Source organism: Triticum urartu, chromosome 7 (assembly GCF_003073215.2).
Source record: "Triticum urartu cultivar G1812 chromosome 7, Tu2.1, whole genome shotgun sequence".
NCBI lineage: Eukaryota > Viridiplantae > Streptophyta > Magnoliopsida > Poales > Poaceae > Triticum > Triticum urartu.
Window position 1 is genome coordinate 500,664,186 of NC_053028.1, and position 17,191 is coordinate 500,681,376.

The following is a 17,191-nucleotide window of genomic DNA, read 5'->3' on the forward strand; positions in this document are numbered from 1 at the left end:
CCCCACAGCATCATCACTGACAACGGCACGAACTTCACCGTCGATGAGGTAAAAATCTGGTGCAGCAAAATGGGCATCAAGCTCGATTATGCTTTAGTCTATCACCACAAACCAACGGCCAAGTTGAGCGAGCAAACAGTCTTATAATGAGCGGCATTAAACCTAGATTAGTGCGTTCCTTAACAGAGTCTAACACGCACTGGGTAGAGGAGCTCGACTCCGTACTCTGGGGGCTGCGGACCATGCCGAATCGTAGTACCGGATATACACCCTTCTTTATGGTGTACGGCGCAGAGACAGTCTTGCCCTGTGACATAATTCATGACTCACCTCGGGTGCGCATGTACGAAGAAAGAGAAGCCGGGCTCGATCGGCAGGACAGTTTGGACACCCTGGAGGAGGAGCGCAACGTACCCAAAGCCCGTTCCGCATTTTATCAGCAACAGGCTCGCAGATACCAAAGCAGAGAAGTACGGGCCAAAACTTATAACATTGGCGAACTAGTTCTACACCTGCCGGATAAGAAAAAGAACAAGCTCGAGCCCAAATGGGAAGGTCCCTTTATTATTGACCAAGTTCTGACCGGTGGAGCATACCGACTGCGGGATGCATCGACTACTCGACTCGAGCCGAACCCATGGAACGCGGCCAGGCTTCGAAGATTCTACGCCTAGCGCCGGACTCTATGTTCGTCCCCTCTCTCTGTCCATTTTTTGCATATACATTATCTATCTTGTTTTTCTTTCGTCCTTTCTTTTATTCTTTCTCTAGGCCTTCAAGGGCCAACTTGTGTCTCGCTTGCACATTATAGATGCGCTAGCCGCGCTCATCATACCTAGGGGCTTCTTTCACAGAAGCTTAATTATTTATCTGGGCCTCAGGCCCCGCACATGTGTTATGCTTCCGCATGTACCTTTTTCGCCATTATATGCATCGATATGACTTAAGTTTTGGCCAAGCTGGGTTGCCTGGCTCTTGTATTTATGCCCTACGTTCCCGTTAATTCGGCTAGGGCATAAGGGGAGCACCTCTGCGATTGTTACTGTCGGGTCAGCCGGATGTGTACCTCAGACTGGGTGAAGCCGAAATCTAGCGTTCTTAAGGGAATATTCGGTCGGTGAACAAAAGATGATTTTTATTTATTATCCATATCTGCCCCCAGATGTTTTTCCTGCGTTTCCTGTCGCAGTCCGGACATGCACTTTAGGGCATGCTTACCCAGGGAAAGGAACCCTTAACGGAACTATTCTCCCTGGAAGATGTTTCTTACTACCCATGTAATATAACATAACTAGTTGGGCACTTGTCTGTTCAAGCACTAATGACCCCTACGCCTGGTCTCCACGCATACCCCGGTTCTTATATAACTGAGCGGGTATTCGGATACACTCCGAACTATCGGGTCCCGAAGTTGAAGCGAAAAGGTCCGCCAAGACAAATGATCTACAATCCGGCTAGAAGGCATTATACATGTCATTTTAATTACATAGTCATGCAGACTGACTAAATTCCTCTTCTATACCATCCAACAGGCGGTCTAGCCTACAATCCTGTTGGGAATACTTTGCGGCTAATTCTAATTGCCCATAAACTAAGCTAACGGGGATCTCTTTTTCATCGGGCCCCACAGGTCCGACCTCGGCCATGTGATTTGGGTCAGCCTTGGTATACCGCGTCTTCACCATGGCCCAGGCTTCTCTGGCACCTTGTCGGCAGGCCGATATCTTCCATAATCGGAAGCGTCGCTGTGCTCCCTTGAGCTTCTCCATAAGCTCTACAACGCCTTCTGGCAGGGAGGCGGATGGCCACAAGGCCTGGGCAACACCTTGCATCACCTATCGAACTTGTTCATGCAGATGTGAGAGCTTGGATAGAAGATCACCCGCAGACCCGGGCATTTCCTCCGCGGGATGACCCGTCAGCATACCTACAGACATAACGATGTTAGTTGGCTTCTTCGCTGAACTCCTTTAAAAGGGTTCGTTCAAGCACTTACTGAAAATGCCGCGCCGAAGCCGCTTATTCTCCTTCTCGGAGTCTGCAAGCTGGGCTCAAACGTATTTTAGTTCCACGCTCAGCTTGATATTGACGTCTTGGAGATTGTTTTTATCTCGCCTAACCTCTGTCAGCACGCGTTTGCCAGCCTCTAGCTGTCGCATGACATGCTGGTCCGCCGGAGTTTCTCTGGATTCATCTGCAACATCTATTGTTAGATCTGCAGTCACGCCGCACACTATATGGTAACCATCATTCTTTAAAGTAAATGTTACCAGCGGGTGACTTTTTCGGTTCCTGCAATGCGGCAACAGCAGCCCGCAGTTGGGTCTTGCATTCCTCTAGCTCCTGTGACAGCCTAGTATTCTTCTCTGTAAGAACCTGCACAATAAAGATGATCCTTAAATCAGTTCTGCTAACTATTTCAAGTCTCAGGGGCTACTGATACATATAAATCATCAAATTTACTTACCCGTAGATCCTCTACATACTGATCCGTGGCTCTGGCTAGACCATCTTGAGCAGCTCGGAGGTACGCCTCTCCAGAATTAAAGGCATCAAATGCCTCTGGTGAGAAACAAGCGTCACGGAGTACGGCCCGGTGGCGCCTATGATTCATGGCGCTTTCCACTTCTGAGTTTGTAGCGGATAATATATCTGCATCCTCTGTAGGGGGATTATCCGGCGCCCGCCCCATATCGGCTTCCGCCTCTATGTCCTGTCATGGCGCCCGACTGGTGGAAGCGTGATTAGTAACATCGCCGGACATATTCCGGCGAGCGTTTTTTCTGTTAAAGAAACACGGGCGTCATTACATTTCGAGGAAGACGACAACCACGGAGCGGGGTTTTTGTTATACCTTTGCGCCGGCGTCTCCGTCCTGACCGCCTTCCTTTTTGGCCTACCCGGCCTCGGTGCCTCTTGTTGGCGAGTTGTTGCGGGTTCGGCAAGGCATCCCGAATGCCTTCCCTATAAAAATGCCATATGTATATGGTGGGTGAAGTGTCTAAAAGGAGATCCTAGTTTTTGGAGTTGGGATTTTTGGTTTTTCTTACGTGCGATGCAGGGAGCAGTCCGGGATAGTCGGCCGTGATGGCCACCATGGCATCATCGCAGCTTAACTGATAGAACTGCCGGTCTATCAGCTCCACGAATATAACCGGATCTTCTTCAAGTCCGGAGTCAAGGGCCCGGTCAGGGTCCTCTGGTTGTGGAGAAGGGATGCTAACCTCCTTTATGGCTTTTCGCAGTTCCTGCCGCAAAGTGGCAAGGTGAATACTTACGACAAAGAATGCGGGAAAAATGGGAATAAGGAGATATAACTTACCCAGCTTGGAGGATTGTACATGGAGAATCCATCCCGTAGCTTGATGCGGGTGAACTCCTCTTCCTCTCCCTTGAACAATTCGGACAGAACTTTCACTAAAGCGGCAGCATTGTCTGGGCCCTTACGCCCGCAGCGGGTGGCATCATCCGCCCTGTTAAAACACCACAAGGGGTGCCCACGATATTGAAGTGGTTGCACTCCCCGCATTATGCAAATCGACATAACTTCGATTACTGTTAATCCTGTTTGAGCCAGTGCTTTAATCTGGTTCATCAGATAGAGGACTTCTCCATTGTCTTCCACCTGGGGGCTCCGTGGGTGCCAACTTTGGCGTTTCTTCATAGGAGCATTGTTGAACTCAGGAAGACCCCGCCGAACAGGGTCTGGAAGGGGAACGTCCTCCATATAAAACCATTCTGAAGGCCAGTCTTCGGACGACTTCTTCGGGGTACCGGACAGGTATCCGGTACCAGCGATGCGCCATATTTCAGCTCCGCCCACTTGATAAAGTGACCCCCTCTGTGTGCGAGGGACGAGGCAAAATAGCCTTTTCCACAGCTCGAAGTGAGCCTCGCAGCCCAGGAACAACTCGCAGAGAGCAACATAGCCGGTGATATGTAGAATGGAGGCAGGGGTGAAATTGTGTAATTGGAGGCCGTAGAACTCCAGGAGCCCACGGAGGAACGGATGAATTGGAAATCCGAGTCCCCATAATAAATAGGGAACAAGCCAGACCCATTCCCCCATAGAGGGATAGGGAAAGCTCTCCGCTTGCTCCCCGCCATTGTAGGTGGCAAGCCCGGCTCGAACGGGCACCATATACGCCGGAGGGAGAAATCCCTTAGTCTGCAGTTCGACTAATCGACTGTGCGGGACTGAACACCTCTCCCAATCACCGAGCTTAGGGCTACGGGGCGGGAGGAGGAGCTGCGGAGGTCGGCCATGCTGGAATGGATCTTTCCGAAACGCGCTCTGATGGATTCTTGCTGGGGGAGGATGGTATGGATTGGATCTAAGGATCCCCATACCTTTAATAGACAATTTATTTATCTGGCTAGGGGGCGAATGTAAAAACGCCCTGGCGCCTCGTATTCATTCGACGCGTGGGAGATAGCCCTTATTGGGCACAGAAGCCAAGAGGTCCAAACATTTATGGGACCGGACACTGCTTTACAAATGTTCGAAAGTTGGAGAAGAACCCGCCTTGCAATGCCGAACACAACACTGCGCGCCGGACTCATCGTCATTGAAGCCTGGTTCGGGGGCTGCTGAGAGAGTCCTGGATTATGGGGTATCCGGACAGCCGGATTATATCCTTTGGCCGGACTGTTGGACTATGAAGATACAAGATTGAAGACTTTGTCTCGTGTCCGGATGGGACTCTACTTGGCGTGGAAGGCAAGCTAAACAATACGGATATGTATATCTCCTCCTTTGTAACCGACCTTGTGTAACCCTAGCCCCCTCTGGTGTCTATATAAACCGGAGGGTTTTAGTCCATAGGACAACATATAATCATACCATTGGCTAGCTTCTAGGGTTTAGCCTTTCCGATCTCGTGGTAGATCAACTCTTGTAATACTCATATCATCAAGAATAAATCAAGTAGGACGTAGGGTTTTACCTCCATCAAGAGGGCCCGAACCTGGGTAAAACATGGTGTCCCCTGCCTCCTGTTACCATCCTCCTTAGACGCACAGTTCGGGACCCCCTACCCGAGATCCGCCGGTTTTGACACCGACACCCATCAAACCAAGCCATCCTTGGAATGCACCCTCCCCGTGAGAGCGTGAGTGTCCACGGCAATGTTATCAATGTTCAACACGGTCAAGTCCCACCCCAGAAGAATACCCCCACGGGTCTCTAACGTCGGCACGTAAGCAAAGCCATCAAAAGATGGCCCCAAACTTTGCATAACTATATATGGGTCAATTACATCAAGCTTCTTCTCTTGTAGACACACAATGTTAACCTTAGCCTCTACCACAAACTCCCTCACCGTGTTCCTCTTGGCAGGGTTATTTAGCCCCGAACGTTCCAACAAAGTACCTTAGGGTTCCAATCCATAGATACTCGTTAGACACCCACCCAACTCCTACGCCCACAAGGTACTCATGCCGCTCCCATCACTACCGAAGACCCGGCGGCCATGTCTCTCACCGGTGGCACCTCCTTCTCAAACAATGTAGCAATGACCCGGATGTGCTGCTCCCTTAATGGCGAGTCGAAGATCTCGGCCAACTCGGCAATGTTATCCTCATCTCCATCCAAATCCTCCGGAACTATGCCAAGCGCCCGCATGAGCACGTTCTCCGCATGTGCCGCCTTACACTATTTGCTCGCCGGAGCCCTCTTGGAGCCCCTGGTCGTGCAACGAGGAGTGAAAGGCTCAGCCTCCGGCCTGACCAACGATTACACCTCCATTAGAAGACGGGGGGCCAACTTGCGCACTAATGCGTTGCAGAACCACTTGATTTTGCCAAAAGCCACCGCCTCCTGAGGTGTCATCCCAGTCGTGCATGCCTGAATCTGATTTTGCATGGCCAAACCATCGTGTCGATCCGCCTCAAACGCCCTGCCTCCTTGAGAGGCTGCCACTTGTCCCAGTTCCAACTCCCGCTCCTCGCTTGCCAGGATTTGGTACGCAATCATTGGCAAGATACGATCCGCAAACATTAACTGAAACCTGCCGAGAATCAGGCGACCGGGCCATCCCAACATGCAGCGCGCCATCCGAGAAGGGACCCGGCAGCTCAATCAGCGCACCAGTCGAGAGCCGCTCCAGCCCCACCGAATCATGCGTACTCGCCTCGTGGCCCACAACCGCCAACCCATGTCCCTCCATGAACTGGTCGGGGCCAGACGCATCACGCGCAATCCCATGCACAGCCATGTCCTGCACCACCACCAGCTTTCGGTCCAGCATCTCAGCATCCGAAGCCAGCTCAGCAATCCGCTCCTGTCGCGCGACCTCGGGATTGACCTCCATGGGTCCCACCAATATCGGGATCGAACTCTTGTCCAATCCACCATTCCCACCTCCGACATCCCTGTCCTGCCCAATGCCCAAAGTGACTGCCTCCTCCTCCCTCTGCATCGTGGCTATTGTCACGACTTGCTGCGTCGCACCATGTGCGACAAGGGACCCACCTGGCTGCCCCACCATCCCCGCGCAGCTGGAGGCCAGAATAGGATTTGAATTTTGAGTCTGTAGCCGTTCCGAGTCTTCCACCTGCCGCTCCACGTCACCTAGCCGGTCAAAAGCTGAGTGACGGGTCGTCTCCCTATCTTGAACAGGCACCCCGGGCCCACGGCTCTCAACCCGAAGTAGCGGGACCATCGAGGGAATCCTCCAATCCCCATCCGCACCAACTCCGACCAACTCGCCGATGAGCTGTCTACCCAAAGGCGCGCCGCCTCCACCGCCCGCAGTGCCACCTCTCTGATCACGAACTCCAAACTACAAACTGAGCCTGCGAGTGGTTGGTCCAGCACCCACGTCCGGTGAAGACTCCGGCAGTCCACTCTGCCCACTATCTGACGAGGCTACCTGGAACCAAGGCTCCTTCCCTTCCGAGAATGTCATCACCGTGTCCAAATGAATGAGAGCTTTATGCTGCAGCGTCTTCTGCTCGAAGAGCTCCCTCTGCTCCGTCGGCTTCGGCACAGGAAGCCACCGGCGAGATGGAATCTGTTCCGGCTCCGCCGTCCATGCCGTGAGCTTGAACGACGACATGTCCGCCCACGACGAGGTCTCTGGCGCCAACGCCTCGATGATGCATGACCTGCCCAGCAGGCTTTCCACCACATCCAACTCCCAAGCGTGGGGTGGGATGCCCTCCAGCTCCAAACCCACCTTGAATTTCATGGCGGCAAATACTGCTTGCGACTGTCTGATCCACTGCCTGAAAGACAGCCGATGCCCCTGGAACTCAAGCACCGGCCGGAGCCCCATCCTGTTCATGTCTTCCCTCCTTGCAAAGACCATGAGGAAGTCCTTCGGCCTGAACCGATGAACCGATACCCTGTCCGGCGGGATGCCCATCCTGGACTGCAATGCGTCCAGCACCCACACCGGCGAAATCTCCTCCCTGTCACCACTCACGTACACCACCATGGCCTGCTGAAGTCTCCCCTCCAGCTCATCCATCGCACGGGTCCTCCTGACCGTGCAAAGCTCACCCGGTCCAATCTCCATATCCGAGTCCAGTTGCAGGCACGGCAGAGCAAGACGAGGCCACGCTAGGACCGTCAGTGCAGGGCGCGATGAAGGAGGGGGCGGGGCGGGGGCGTAGGCAGGCGCCTCGACGGCGCCTCTCCACCCACCGCACGAAGCCCCAATGCCACACCCACCATACCAGACCAACGCGCGACCTTGGTCGCAGCCTCCCGCCGGAGCTCCTCCACCGGGGAAGGGCTGCGCGGCCGCTTGCACTGCGACGCAATGTGCCCCGACAAGCCACACCAGAGGCAGATCACATCGTTGGTGCAGTCCTTTAGGAAATGCCCTTTCGCCAAACAACGGAAGCACTTGTCCCGCATCTCCTGCGAGACCTCCTTGCGAGGCGGCGACTGGCTGCGCATGGCTGGAGCCATCCGGCCCTCCTCATGGCGGCGCAGCCACATGCTCTTCTTGGATGCAGGGGCCTCCTGCCACTGCGAGATCTGAGGCGACGAGCCCACCCCAGCGTCAGCCGTGGCCGGAGCCACCACCGCCACTGACCCCTCAGAGGCAGACGAGAGCCCCAGACCAGAAACCACCGGCCACTCACCATGGAAGGTAGAGGTGACCGACCTCGGACTCTCCGCCATGGCACGGCGGGGACGGGAACAAGCGAAGGGAGGAGGGGGGAAGGAGAGAGCCGACCGCCAGCAACGAGCGGGACCCAAAGGTGGACGCCGCAGCCGGAGAGGCACACGATGGGGAAGTGGACGCCGGCATCGGAGTGACGCACGGCGGGGACACGCTCACGCTCTCGCACGTTAGAATGCCCCCTAGATGTATTCCACGGTGTTATCACCCTCCCGTTATCGCCCCTTCTTTTGAAATCATTTAAGACAGTTTCGCGTCTGGTGCAAAGGGGTAAAGTTACGTGGGTTCTCCTCGTCAAAACCCGGAACACCGGGATTTCTTGGCAATGGGACCTCTTACTCGTACAAGGAAAAGATGATGGTATTTTCTTTTCTGGTTCATTTATTTGCACGTACTAAGCCAATGTAGAGTCGGCATCAAGTAGCTAGTTTGATCTTTGGAACAATAGGTAGGAGTTGGACGTATCAAGCTAGCACCGTTGTGGGTAGGAGGACCAACAAAAAAACAGAAAGGAACGGGATAGGACGAAGAGCAAAGGTGACAGACCGCGTGAACAGAAAGAAATGTACACTCGGCGGCCAAGGAACGCACCGCGAAGTTTCCAAGTGCTGGTCGAGGTACTACGTACTTCGTTTGCGTTTAACTGCATCTCAAAAACAACCAGGCAGAGGTGACCCACCCCACACGGCCCTTACGTATTCGTTCAGTTTCAGGCTTCCAGCTCTTCCTGCTCCGCTCTTGGCGATCACCTCTCCATCTCATCTTCCACAAGCCAGAGCACACACAAGCAGCAAGCGAGAGCCCAGGCACAGGCAGGGGATCGATGAAGCGCATCGTGGGGAGCCCCGGGACATGGAGCGGCATGGCGCTGCGTCTGTCGCAGTGCGTCTTCGCCGCCGCGTCCTCCTCGGCCATGGCCTCCGCCTTCGGCTCCTCCGACTACAGCGCCTACTTGTACTCCCTCCCACTACCACTCCACTAATTCCACTCTCCCGCGATGATGATACTTCTTTCTTCTAATCCTTTCTCGAGTAACAAGTAGCAGCAAGTTGATGATATCATCGAGGCTATGAACTGCACGTGAAGTCTTAAATTTCTTGACCACTCTTCAAAATTCAGCTGCCTGACATCATCTAACCAGTGTATCATGGTCTCCCTTTTTTTCAGCTACCTGGATACCGCGTTGACCCTGCAGTTTCTGTGGAGCATGGGCTTTGCTTGCGTGGACATCTTTGCTCTGAGGAACAAGAAGGATCTTCACACCGCCCCGGAACTCATATTGATCTTTCTTATCGGCGACTGGGTAAGCCCTTTCACTTTGGGTGAAATCGGTCTTCTGAGTCGACCAGTTGTTGGAATCTTGGGCTAGGAGAGATCTAACCCGACGATCACGTCGGCCGCGAATGCGTTGCAGGTCCTGGCGGTTCTCATGTTCTCGGGAGCCTGCGCCGCGGCCAGCGTGACGATCTTCTTCCGGATGGATGTGAGGTTCTGCGCGGAGTACCGGCGGCTGCCCTGCGCCCAGTTCGAGCTTTCGGTCGCCCTCGCGTTCATCGCGTGGTTGCTGCAAGCTCTTCTTTCTCCGGGTTCTGGCTTCTCATCTCCTTCTTCTAGTGATCTCAGTATCTCACTACGCGCTTAGAATCACCGTCGCGTCCTGCTAATCAGTTGCGAGTGCTCGGGACACGCTTCACCACTTGGTAGTTGGTACATAGATTGTCTGTTTGATAGTGCTCATCTTTGTTTTTGGAGCTGGTTATCAGCGCCTTAGTTCTGGTAAAACTATTCTGTTAATGGAACAAAATTCCTATATTTTGACGTGGAATGGATGGAGTAATTATTGTGGCTACGAGGTACAGATAGCCTCCACGGTGCAAGAAGCTAAGCAGGCAGTCCATTATCCCGGCAAGAAGCCAACCTTGTCATCCATCATCGAACAACATCGCACCATGCATACATCACTGACAAGTTTGTCTAAAAAATACATCACTGACAATAATTTTAGACTGTGTATTGTTACTACTGGAGATAAAGTATGTGATAATAGCAGAGAACCAGAGACCAACGTGGACCGTGAGTAGTGCTGAGAGTTACGTCGGCGGTCACTCGGTTGTGGCGGCGGCGGCCTTGTCGAGGGTGTTGGCGATGTCGATGACGAATCGATACCTGACATCGGCCTTGGCAAGGCGCTCCATGGCCGTGTTCACGTACTCCGCGCCGATCACCTCGATGTCTGCCGTCACGCCGTGCTTCGCCGCGAGGTCCAGCATCTCCTGGGTGTCCCTCATGCCGCCGATGCAGCTCCCCGCCAGGGTCTTGTTCCCTGCAAATTCAGCCACACGCACAATATGTGTATCAGTTAAGCACAAAATGCCTGTGGACTGCGAGATCGGAGAGGATGTCTAGGCTTGTGAGATCCGAGAACTTACTGGCAACCAGAGCAAAGGGAGGGACCTCGATAGGCTTCTCCGGGAGGCCGACCATGATCATCTTGCCGTTGGGCTTGAGTAGCCCGAAGAGAGGGGCCATGGGCACGTTTGCAGACACCGTGTTTATGATGCCATCCATGGTGCTCATAGTAGCCTGCAAACACAGCACAAATTAAGCAGACATGGACTCCTGTTTTCTTCTCCACCGGAGAAACAACCATCTAGGGTCTTTGATGATCAGAGTCGGGCACGTCGGCATACCTTCATCTCGTCGGCGTCCTTGCTGACAACGAACGCGTCGGCGCCTAGCCTCTCGAGGGCCTCCTGCTTCTTCCCCGGCGACGAGCTGATCACGGTCACCTTCATCCCGAAGGCCTTGCCGAACTTGACGGCGACGTGGCCCAGCCCGCCCAGTCCAAGCACGCCGAGGTGCATCCCAGGGGCGTTCAGCCCGTGGTACTTCATGGGGCTGTACACGGTGATGCCGGCGCACAGCAGGGGCGCGCCCTTGTCCAGCGGCATGGCGTCTGGAAACCGGACCACGAAGCGCTCGTGCACCACTACCATGCTGGAGTAGCCACCGTGGGTGCGGGTGCCGTCACGGTCGACCGAGTTGTAGGTGAAAATCATGCCCGGGCAGTGATTCTCGAAGCCCTTGTCGCAGCTCTCGCAGGACTGGCATGAGTTCACCATGCACCCGACGCCGACACGGTCGCCTGCCTTGAACTTGGTCACGTTCTTGCCGACCTCAGTGACCTCGCCGGCGATCTCGTGCCCGGGAATCATGGGGTACTTGGCGTTCTTCCAGTCGTTCTTGATGCTGTGCAGGTCAGAGTGGCAGATCCCGCAGTACAGAATCTTTATCATGACATCGTCATCTCCGGTGCTCCTGAAGATGGATTAGGGAAACATGAAGCGTCATGAAAAGAAACGCTATTAGATGCGAGTGTGTAGATCAGGCTAATAGTCTTAGTAGTAAATCATGGGTTCGTCTATCAACTCAATTCAGTGGTCACTTGAGCAATTAGTCTAGCCTGTCAGTCATACATTCAAACGATCAATTTGGTTTTGATGGTTTTTTTTAATGAACAAACTGCTTAATTTTATCATTCAGACAAATAATTTTACTCGTTAGAGTAAATCACATGATTCAGCTAGTAACTCTTCAGGAAAAAAGCGATTTTAGAAAATAATTTGCAAAGCAAATTCTAGGACTTCAAATCCTAAGACCAATCATCAACAAACTTATACAGCTCGTAGCACACTGGCGTGGCTATGATAACGACATAAAACTGCTAGCGCCAACTACGAACTGCACCAATCTTAGATTTCTAACTGCAAAGTACAGCTCCATAATGAGCATGGTTTGACCAGATGTAGGCACCATTTGTTTATATAGTAGTGGATCATATGGGTTCGTCTATCAACTCAACTCAGTGGTCACTCGAACAATTAGTCTAGCCTGTCAGTCATACATCCAAACGACCAATTTTAGTTTTGAGTAAATCACATGATTCAGCCAATAACTCTTCAGGAAAATAGCGATTTTAGAAAATAATTTGCAAAGCAAATTCTAGGACTTCAAATCCTAATTAAGACCAACCATCAACAAACTTATACAGCTCGTAGCACACTGGCGTGGCTATGATAACGACATAAAACTGCTAGCACCATCTACGAATTACACGAATCTTAGATTCCAACTGCAAACTAGACCTCCATAATGGGCATGGTTTGCCAGATGTTAACACCATTAGTTTATATAGATAAACAAATAAAAATAATATATCAAATGATTTCTTGTGACAAACTTGTGGTGGTACCGTTTGCACCAAATCAAACTAAAACAAACTATACAGTAGTACAGTATCCGCTATTCGTGACAGATGTAAGAACATAAATTGTAGTTCATTCTCTAGCAATATCTCCAAATAAGCTGTAATAAAAAAAAGATCAGAGTCGCCACAACCTCCTTGCCGGCCAGTCAAAGCATGCCAATTCCTACGAATCAATGCAGTCACTGAAACAGGTGTGCCGTTGGGTATGCCCACATGAGCGACTCGATTCATGCCACACAAACACGCGCACACACAAGTAATGAGTACTCATGTACTCGTTTTTTTTGTTGTTGCGAGATTCCTGTACTCGCTAACAGTGACAAATAACCGAGAGTGACACATGTATGTGCCTTTTACAACCAAGAGTGGCGTCGCATCAAGATTCCGAAAGGAAAACGACCCGCGGCAATCCCATGGTTGTACTGGACACACGATATTTCGTTGTACTGGACACATAATAATTCGTACAGATTTTATTTCCATGGATATGCTTGGTCGGAGTATGCCACTGATCTTTCACGACACCCCTCTATTTAGGCCCCCTTTGCAAAGGCAGAATTTCACAAACAAACAAAAATCACGGAAAGCAACCCAATAGTCACCATTAACCTACTAGGGAAACAAACTGACATGCCACAGAGACTATTTTGAGAATTTGCATCGGGACAAATGAGAATTACGAGATAAATCACTTGTGCGAGGCCGCGCAAATTCGCTAAAATCGTAGGGAGGTCGCCATCGGAATACTGGGAGGGTCGCTCTAAGACGAAATCTCGCTAATAACTTCCGAGATCAACATCCAATAAACCTTAACCTTCGTGAGCTACACGACAATTTAAGGAGAATAAATTATTCCACGGAACCATGCATCGATCTCACGTACGTACTCTACAGCAAAGGGTTGTCGTGCGGAAAAACAAGCGAACACCAAGCGGATCGGACGGCGCACAGCGTTGCAACAACCGCCGCGTCCGGATCAGAGCCGTCCGAACCCCCGGCCACACATATTCGCGCGACGGCGGCGCAGGCGGACATGGCTAGCCGCCTGACGCCGGGCTAGATGCGCGTGCTAGCGGCACCGGAACCCTACGTACGGGGCGGGGAGGGGCGGGGCGATCGAGAGCGGGCTGCGTGCGTTACCTTCGGGTGATGGCGAGCGGGGAGAGGTGGCCGGAGGCGTCGAGCGCCGCCAGACCCACCGCCTTCTTCGTGTGCTGCTGGCTCTGCTCCGCCGCCGTCGCCGTGGGTGCCATCCTGACGCGAGGTTCCGCCGGAAATCTCTAGAGTAACTCCCCGGAGGTTTTGGTTTCTTTTTTGCCTTTCCTGTGTGTGAGGCGATTAGACGTTCGATGGCAGGCAGGCGACCCGGTGGGGAGGGAGGGGGGGCCTTTTATAGAAGGCCCGTAGGTCTGGACGTGCCCGAGTGGGCCATCGCCGCGCCGATCGGCCTCGGTCGCTCCAGCCCACTCGTGGCTCGTGGGTGCGGCTGGGTCTGGGTGTGAACAGTTTCGGCCGTCCCATCGGCCATCTGTGCGTGCCGACTCGAAGAGAAAAGCATCCCGTCCACCCACACACTTCGTGCGTTTTTTTTGAAGGGGTATCTTGTGCGCTGCTATCTCGCGCGCGCTGGAACGCGCGATTTCCGACAGGCTGCACTTTGCCTTTTTTAGCAAGTCTGGAATGTCATTTAAGGTAAATCGAGGCCCCACCCCAGGCCCCGTCCATTAAAATCAGGGGGGGCGAAGATTAAGAGTTCACGGGAGAGAGAGAGAGAGAGTAGGGAAGGTCGAGCAATGTACACGCGCATGTGGGCTGATGCATCAGCGTTGGTGGGTCCATCTGTTCTTTGGCTTCCGATAGCGTGAGGATACGAGATCGCTCGTTGGAACGCTCGCTCGCGAAGGAGCGTTTCCGGATTTCATCACGCTTCTTCCCTTCTCCAAGGATGAAAACAAAACGAAGATGGAAATCGTTTAAAATAAACCGGCTGATCAACGCGCTCCGTAAGTTGCCTTTAACGCTCGCCACGTGTCTGGTGGGCCCAACGAGCTGCTTATCCTTTCATTCCCTTATCTCTTTCCTGCACGCGTTGAGCGGCACAACACAGCCATGGCAGCGCCATCGGCACCAGTGCCGGCCCGCCACCACTCGCGTTTCTGCTATGCCTGCTCCTACACGTCGTGCTCTTCGCCGCTGCTGCAAACCGCCGTCGCCTCGCGTCGCTGCACCGCTGCTCCACTGCAGCTCCGGCGAAGCAGCCTGCGCCGTCGTCGTCGTGCGCTGCATCGCAACTTCCGCCATGGCCGCCGTGTGCTGCATCGCAGCATCCGCTGTCATCGCCGGCGCTGCAATGAAGCGCGGCCGGGGCTGCAATGGAGCGCCGCCGGGGTCGTTGGAGCTCCGCCGCGGCTGCATTGGAGCTTCGCCGACGGCTCAGTGCAGCGCCGCAGTGGCTCGATGCAACGTCGCTGGCGGCTCTCGGGGGAAGCTTTTGGTGTTGCATTGGAGCGCTCGCCGTCGGCTCCATTGCAGCTCCGTCGGAGTGCTCGCCAGCCGCTAGACGTAGCGTTTTGGTGTTGCTATGGAGCTCTGGTCATGGCGGCTCTCCGGTGCTGCGGCAACATGCGGTGCTGTGAGATCGAAGCACGGGGGCTGGTTGAACGCGACGCGAGAGAGAAGGGTCAGCGACTCGGCGTGCGTTGATGTATCAAGGGTTGGAAAGAATGGATCGCACGGCTGGCGAGCCGACTGATTTCGCTAGGAAATAAGTCAGATGATTTGTAGTAGTCGCCTATGCGTGAGCGAAACCGAGAGTGTTCTTCTGCGGGTGAACAGTAAAATCGAAAGAAAATTCAAAAAATCTGAATTGTTTTCATGGTAACCTTTGAAAAATGTTTTCTAGCTTGAAAATTGTCGTCACGAAGTGACATCTGTGGAAGTCATGGCAAAAAGAAAAAGGAAATTAGTACTCCAAAATGCTTTCAGAAATAGTATTTTTGAAGTATCGATTTTTTTTTGGCACGACTTTTAGGAATGTCCATTCATGATAAATTTTTGCAAGCACATAGAACATTTGTCAAAGGCTACCACAAAAAATTGGAATTTTTAAAATTCTCCCCTAATTTTACTGTTCACCAGAAGCATTTGAGCTCTGGTGCAAATACAGAAATACCCCACGTCCGTGTGAAATCAATTTTTTTCTTCGAAACGGAGTCAAAATATTTGTATCGTCTATTAATTAAGAAAAGAATTGCCTAGTTAATTAACGAAAACCAAACGAAAATTAATACAAACTAATCACGTATGGACTACTCAGAGAGCATGCAAGCCCATAAGCGCACGATCAAGCGGACAACCGTGCCCTATACGCTACGACCACCAACCCCCACTGATGAGGACATGACTACCTTGGATACGACCAAAAATATTGCATACATGTATATTTGTGAGGTGATTTCTAATGCAAACTATGTAATAATTTATTTATGTCATCCAATACAAAAATATTTCACAAATTTTTTTGCCATGTCTAATTGCAGGTGTATGGGACATTTGTACAATCCACGTATGAAGATAAGGGAAAAAGAGAAGTTTAGGTGATGTTCAAAAAGTCCTCTCACGTTACTTTTGGGCCAAGAGAAGATAGAGTCCAAGTCTCTCATGTTCTGAATTCAGATTCAGACTGCACAGACATACCTGACTCAAAACACCAACAGCTTTTTCATACGGACTTCGAATTGGGTGATTTTTTTTGTTGGAAAGTAGATTTCGTGCTCTTTCCAACCCAACTGGATTCACTTTTAAATTCGTCCGAAGCATTGAGATATCAATGAAACAATCTGACGCTGCAGCAAAATCCGAGTCAAACAACAAGTCCAAAGGTGTTGCATCACCTCAGATTGGGCCCATGAGCCTTGTACGACCTAGGGTTAGTTTTAGCCTGCCTTGGGATGTCCTTCCACCTCCTTGGCCGCCACTCCTTGCTTCTATATAAGTAGATCCATCTAGTAGCTTTTTCCTTGGGTTTTGTTTAGATTAAATTTTGCCAGAGCTGCAACTTTGCGTATTTCGTTTGTGTTCAACGACCAGACAAAGGCGTCACAGAACCTCACCTTTGATCAATAAAGGTTTCCTCTTACATTCGCAATATCCAGATTACAATCTTAGTTTCTTGCTTGTTCTTCGTTTGCCTGCAGGAAATAGACCTTCGTGGTCAGGTTGATCGTGCTCCGGCATGGTCAATAACCTCTCGGAGTTGGTTTAGAGATTGCTAAGGCGCGACGTCCTCGCACGTTCGTAGTCGGATCGTCAAAGTCGACTTCCTCCAAAACGATAGCCAACATCTCATCGAAAGACGAGACACCATTGCCTCTATCAAGTGGTATCAATTTTCAGGTTGCTCGGTGAGAATTTCCAGTTTTTCCTATATTAGATTTATTTTTACCTATTGTCCAAGAAAAAGCCACAAAAAAGTTAGATCTATTCATCCTTTGTCCAAGCCAGTCTGAGCCTTTGCAATTTTCTTTTCATTGCTTGCATAGTTGAATTATCAGTTGCATCGTCGTGTCAAGTTGCTGGTCTTAGTGTCTAGTTCGTTTAGAGTTTCGAGTTCTGTTCATATTAGTCACGCCGCCGCTACATTGTTATCCCTTTCGCTGTCCATCACCCATCCATCAATTTCCACGACGTGCTACACACCGTTCATTGTCATAATCATACTTGAGATCGTTCACATCTTCGCTTGATCCAATCTGCATCTTATCTAGTTTGTTTTGGAAAGGGGGAGAGA

General features: G+C 51.7%; 1 protein-coding gene and 1 pseudogene across 1 annotated transcript; one reads left to right on the forward strand and one right to left on the reverse strand.

The window, feature by feature from the left end:
- Nucleotides 1-8,767: 8,767 nt before the first annotated feature.
- On the forward strand, nucleotides 8,768-9,991 carry LOC125523697 (annotated as a pseudogene).
- Nucleotides 9,992-10,064: 73 nt separating this feature from the next.
- Nucleotides 10,065-13,757, reverse strand: LOC125523696 (probable cinnamyl alcohol dehydrogenase 5). The gene is made up of 4 exons (XM_048688764.1): nucleotides 13,543-13,757; nucleotides 10,826-11,453; nucleotides 10,565-10,718; nucleotides 10,065-10,458 (listed from the first exon to the last, which is right to left on the reverse strand). Exons 1-4 carry the CDS (start codon nucleotides 13,653-13,655, stop codon nucleotides 10,238-10,240), a joined length of 1,116 nt encoding a protein of 371 aa, XP_048544721.1. The 5' UTR covers nucleotides 13,656-13,757; the 3' UTR covers nucleotides 10,065-10,237.
- Between the last annotated feature and the right edge of the window lie 3,434 nt (nucleotides 13,758-17,191).

Excerpts from the sequence above, each read along its gene's own strand:
- LOC125523696 (XM_048688764.1), bottom strand. The coding sequence starts at position 13,655 with ATGGCACCCACGGCGACGGCGGCGGAGCAGAGCCAGCAGCACACGAAG. Across the intron at positions 11,454-13,542 it reads CCGCTCGCCATCACCCGAAG|GAGCACCGGAGATGACGATG; the intron begins GTAACGCACGCA and ends ATCCATCTTCAG. Across the intron at positions 10,459-10,564 it reads TCCCTTTGCTCTGGTTGCCA|GGAACAAGACCCTGGCGGGG; the intron begins GTAAGTTCTCGG and ends CTGAATTTGCAG.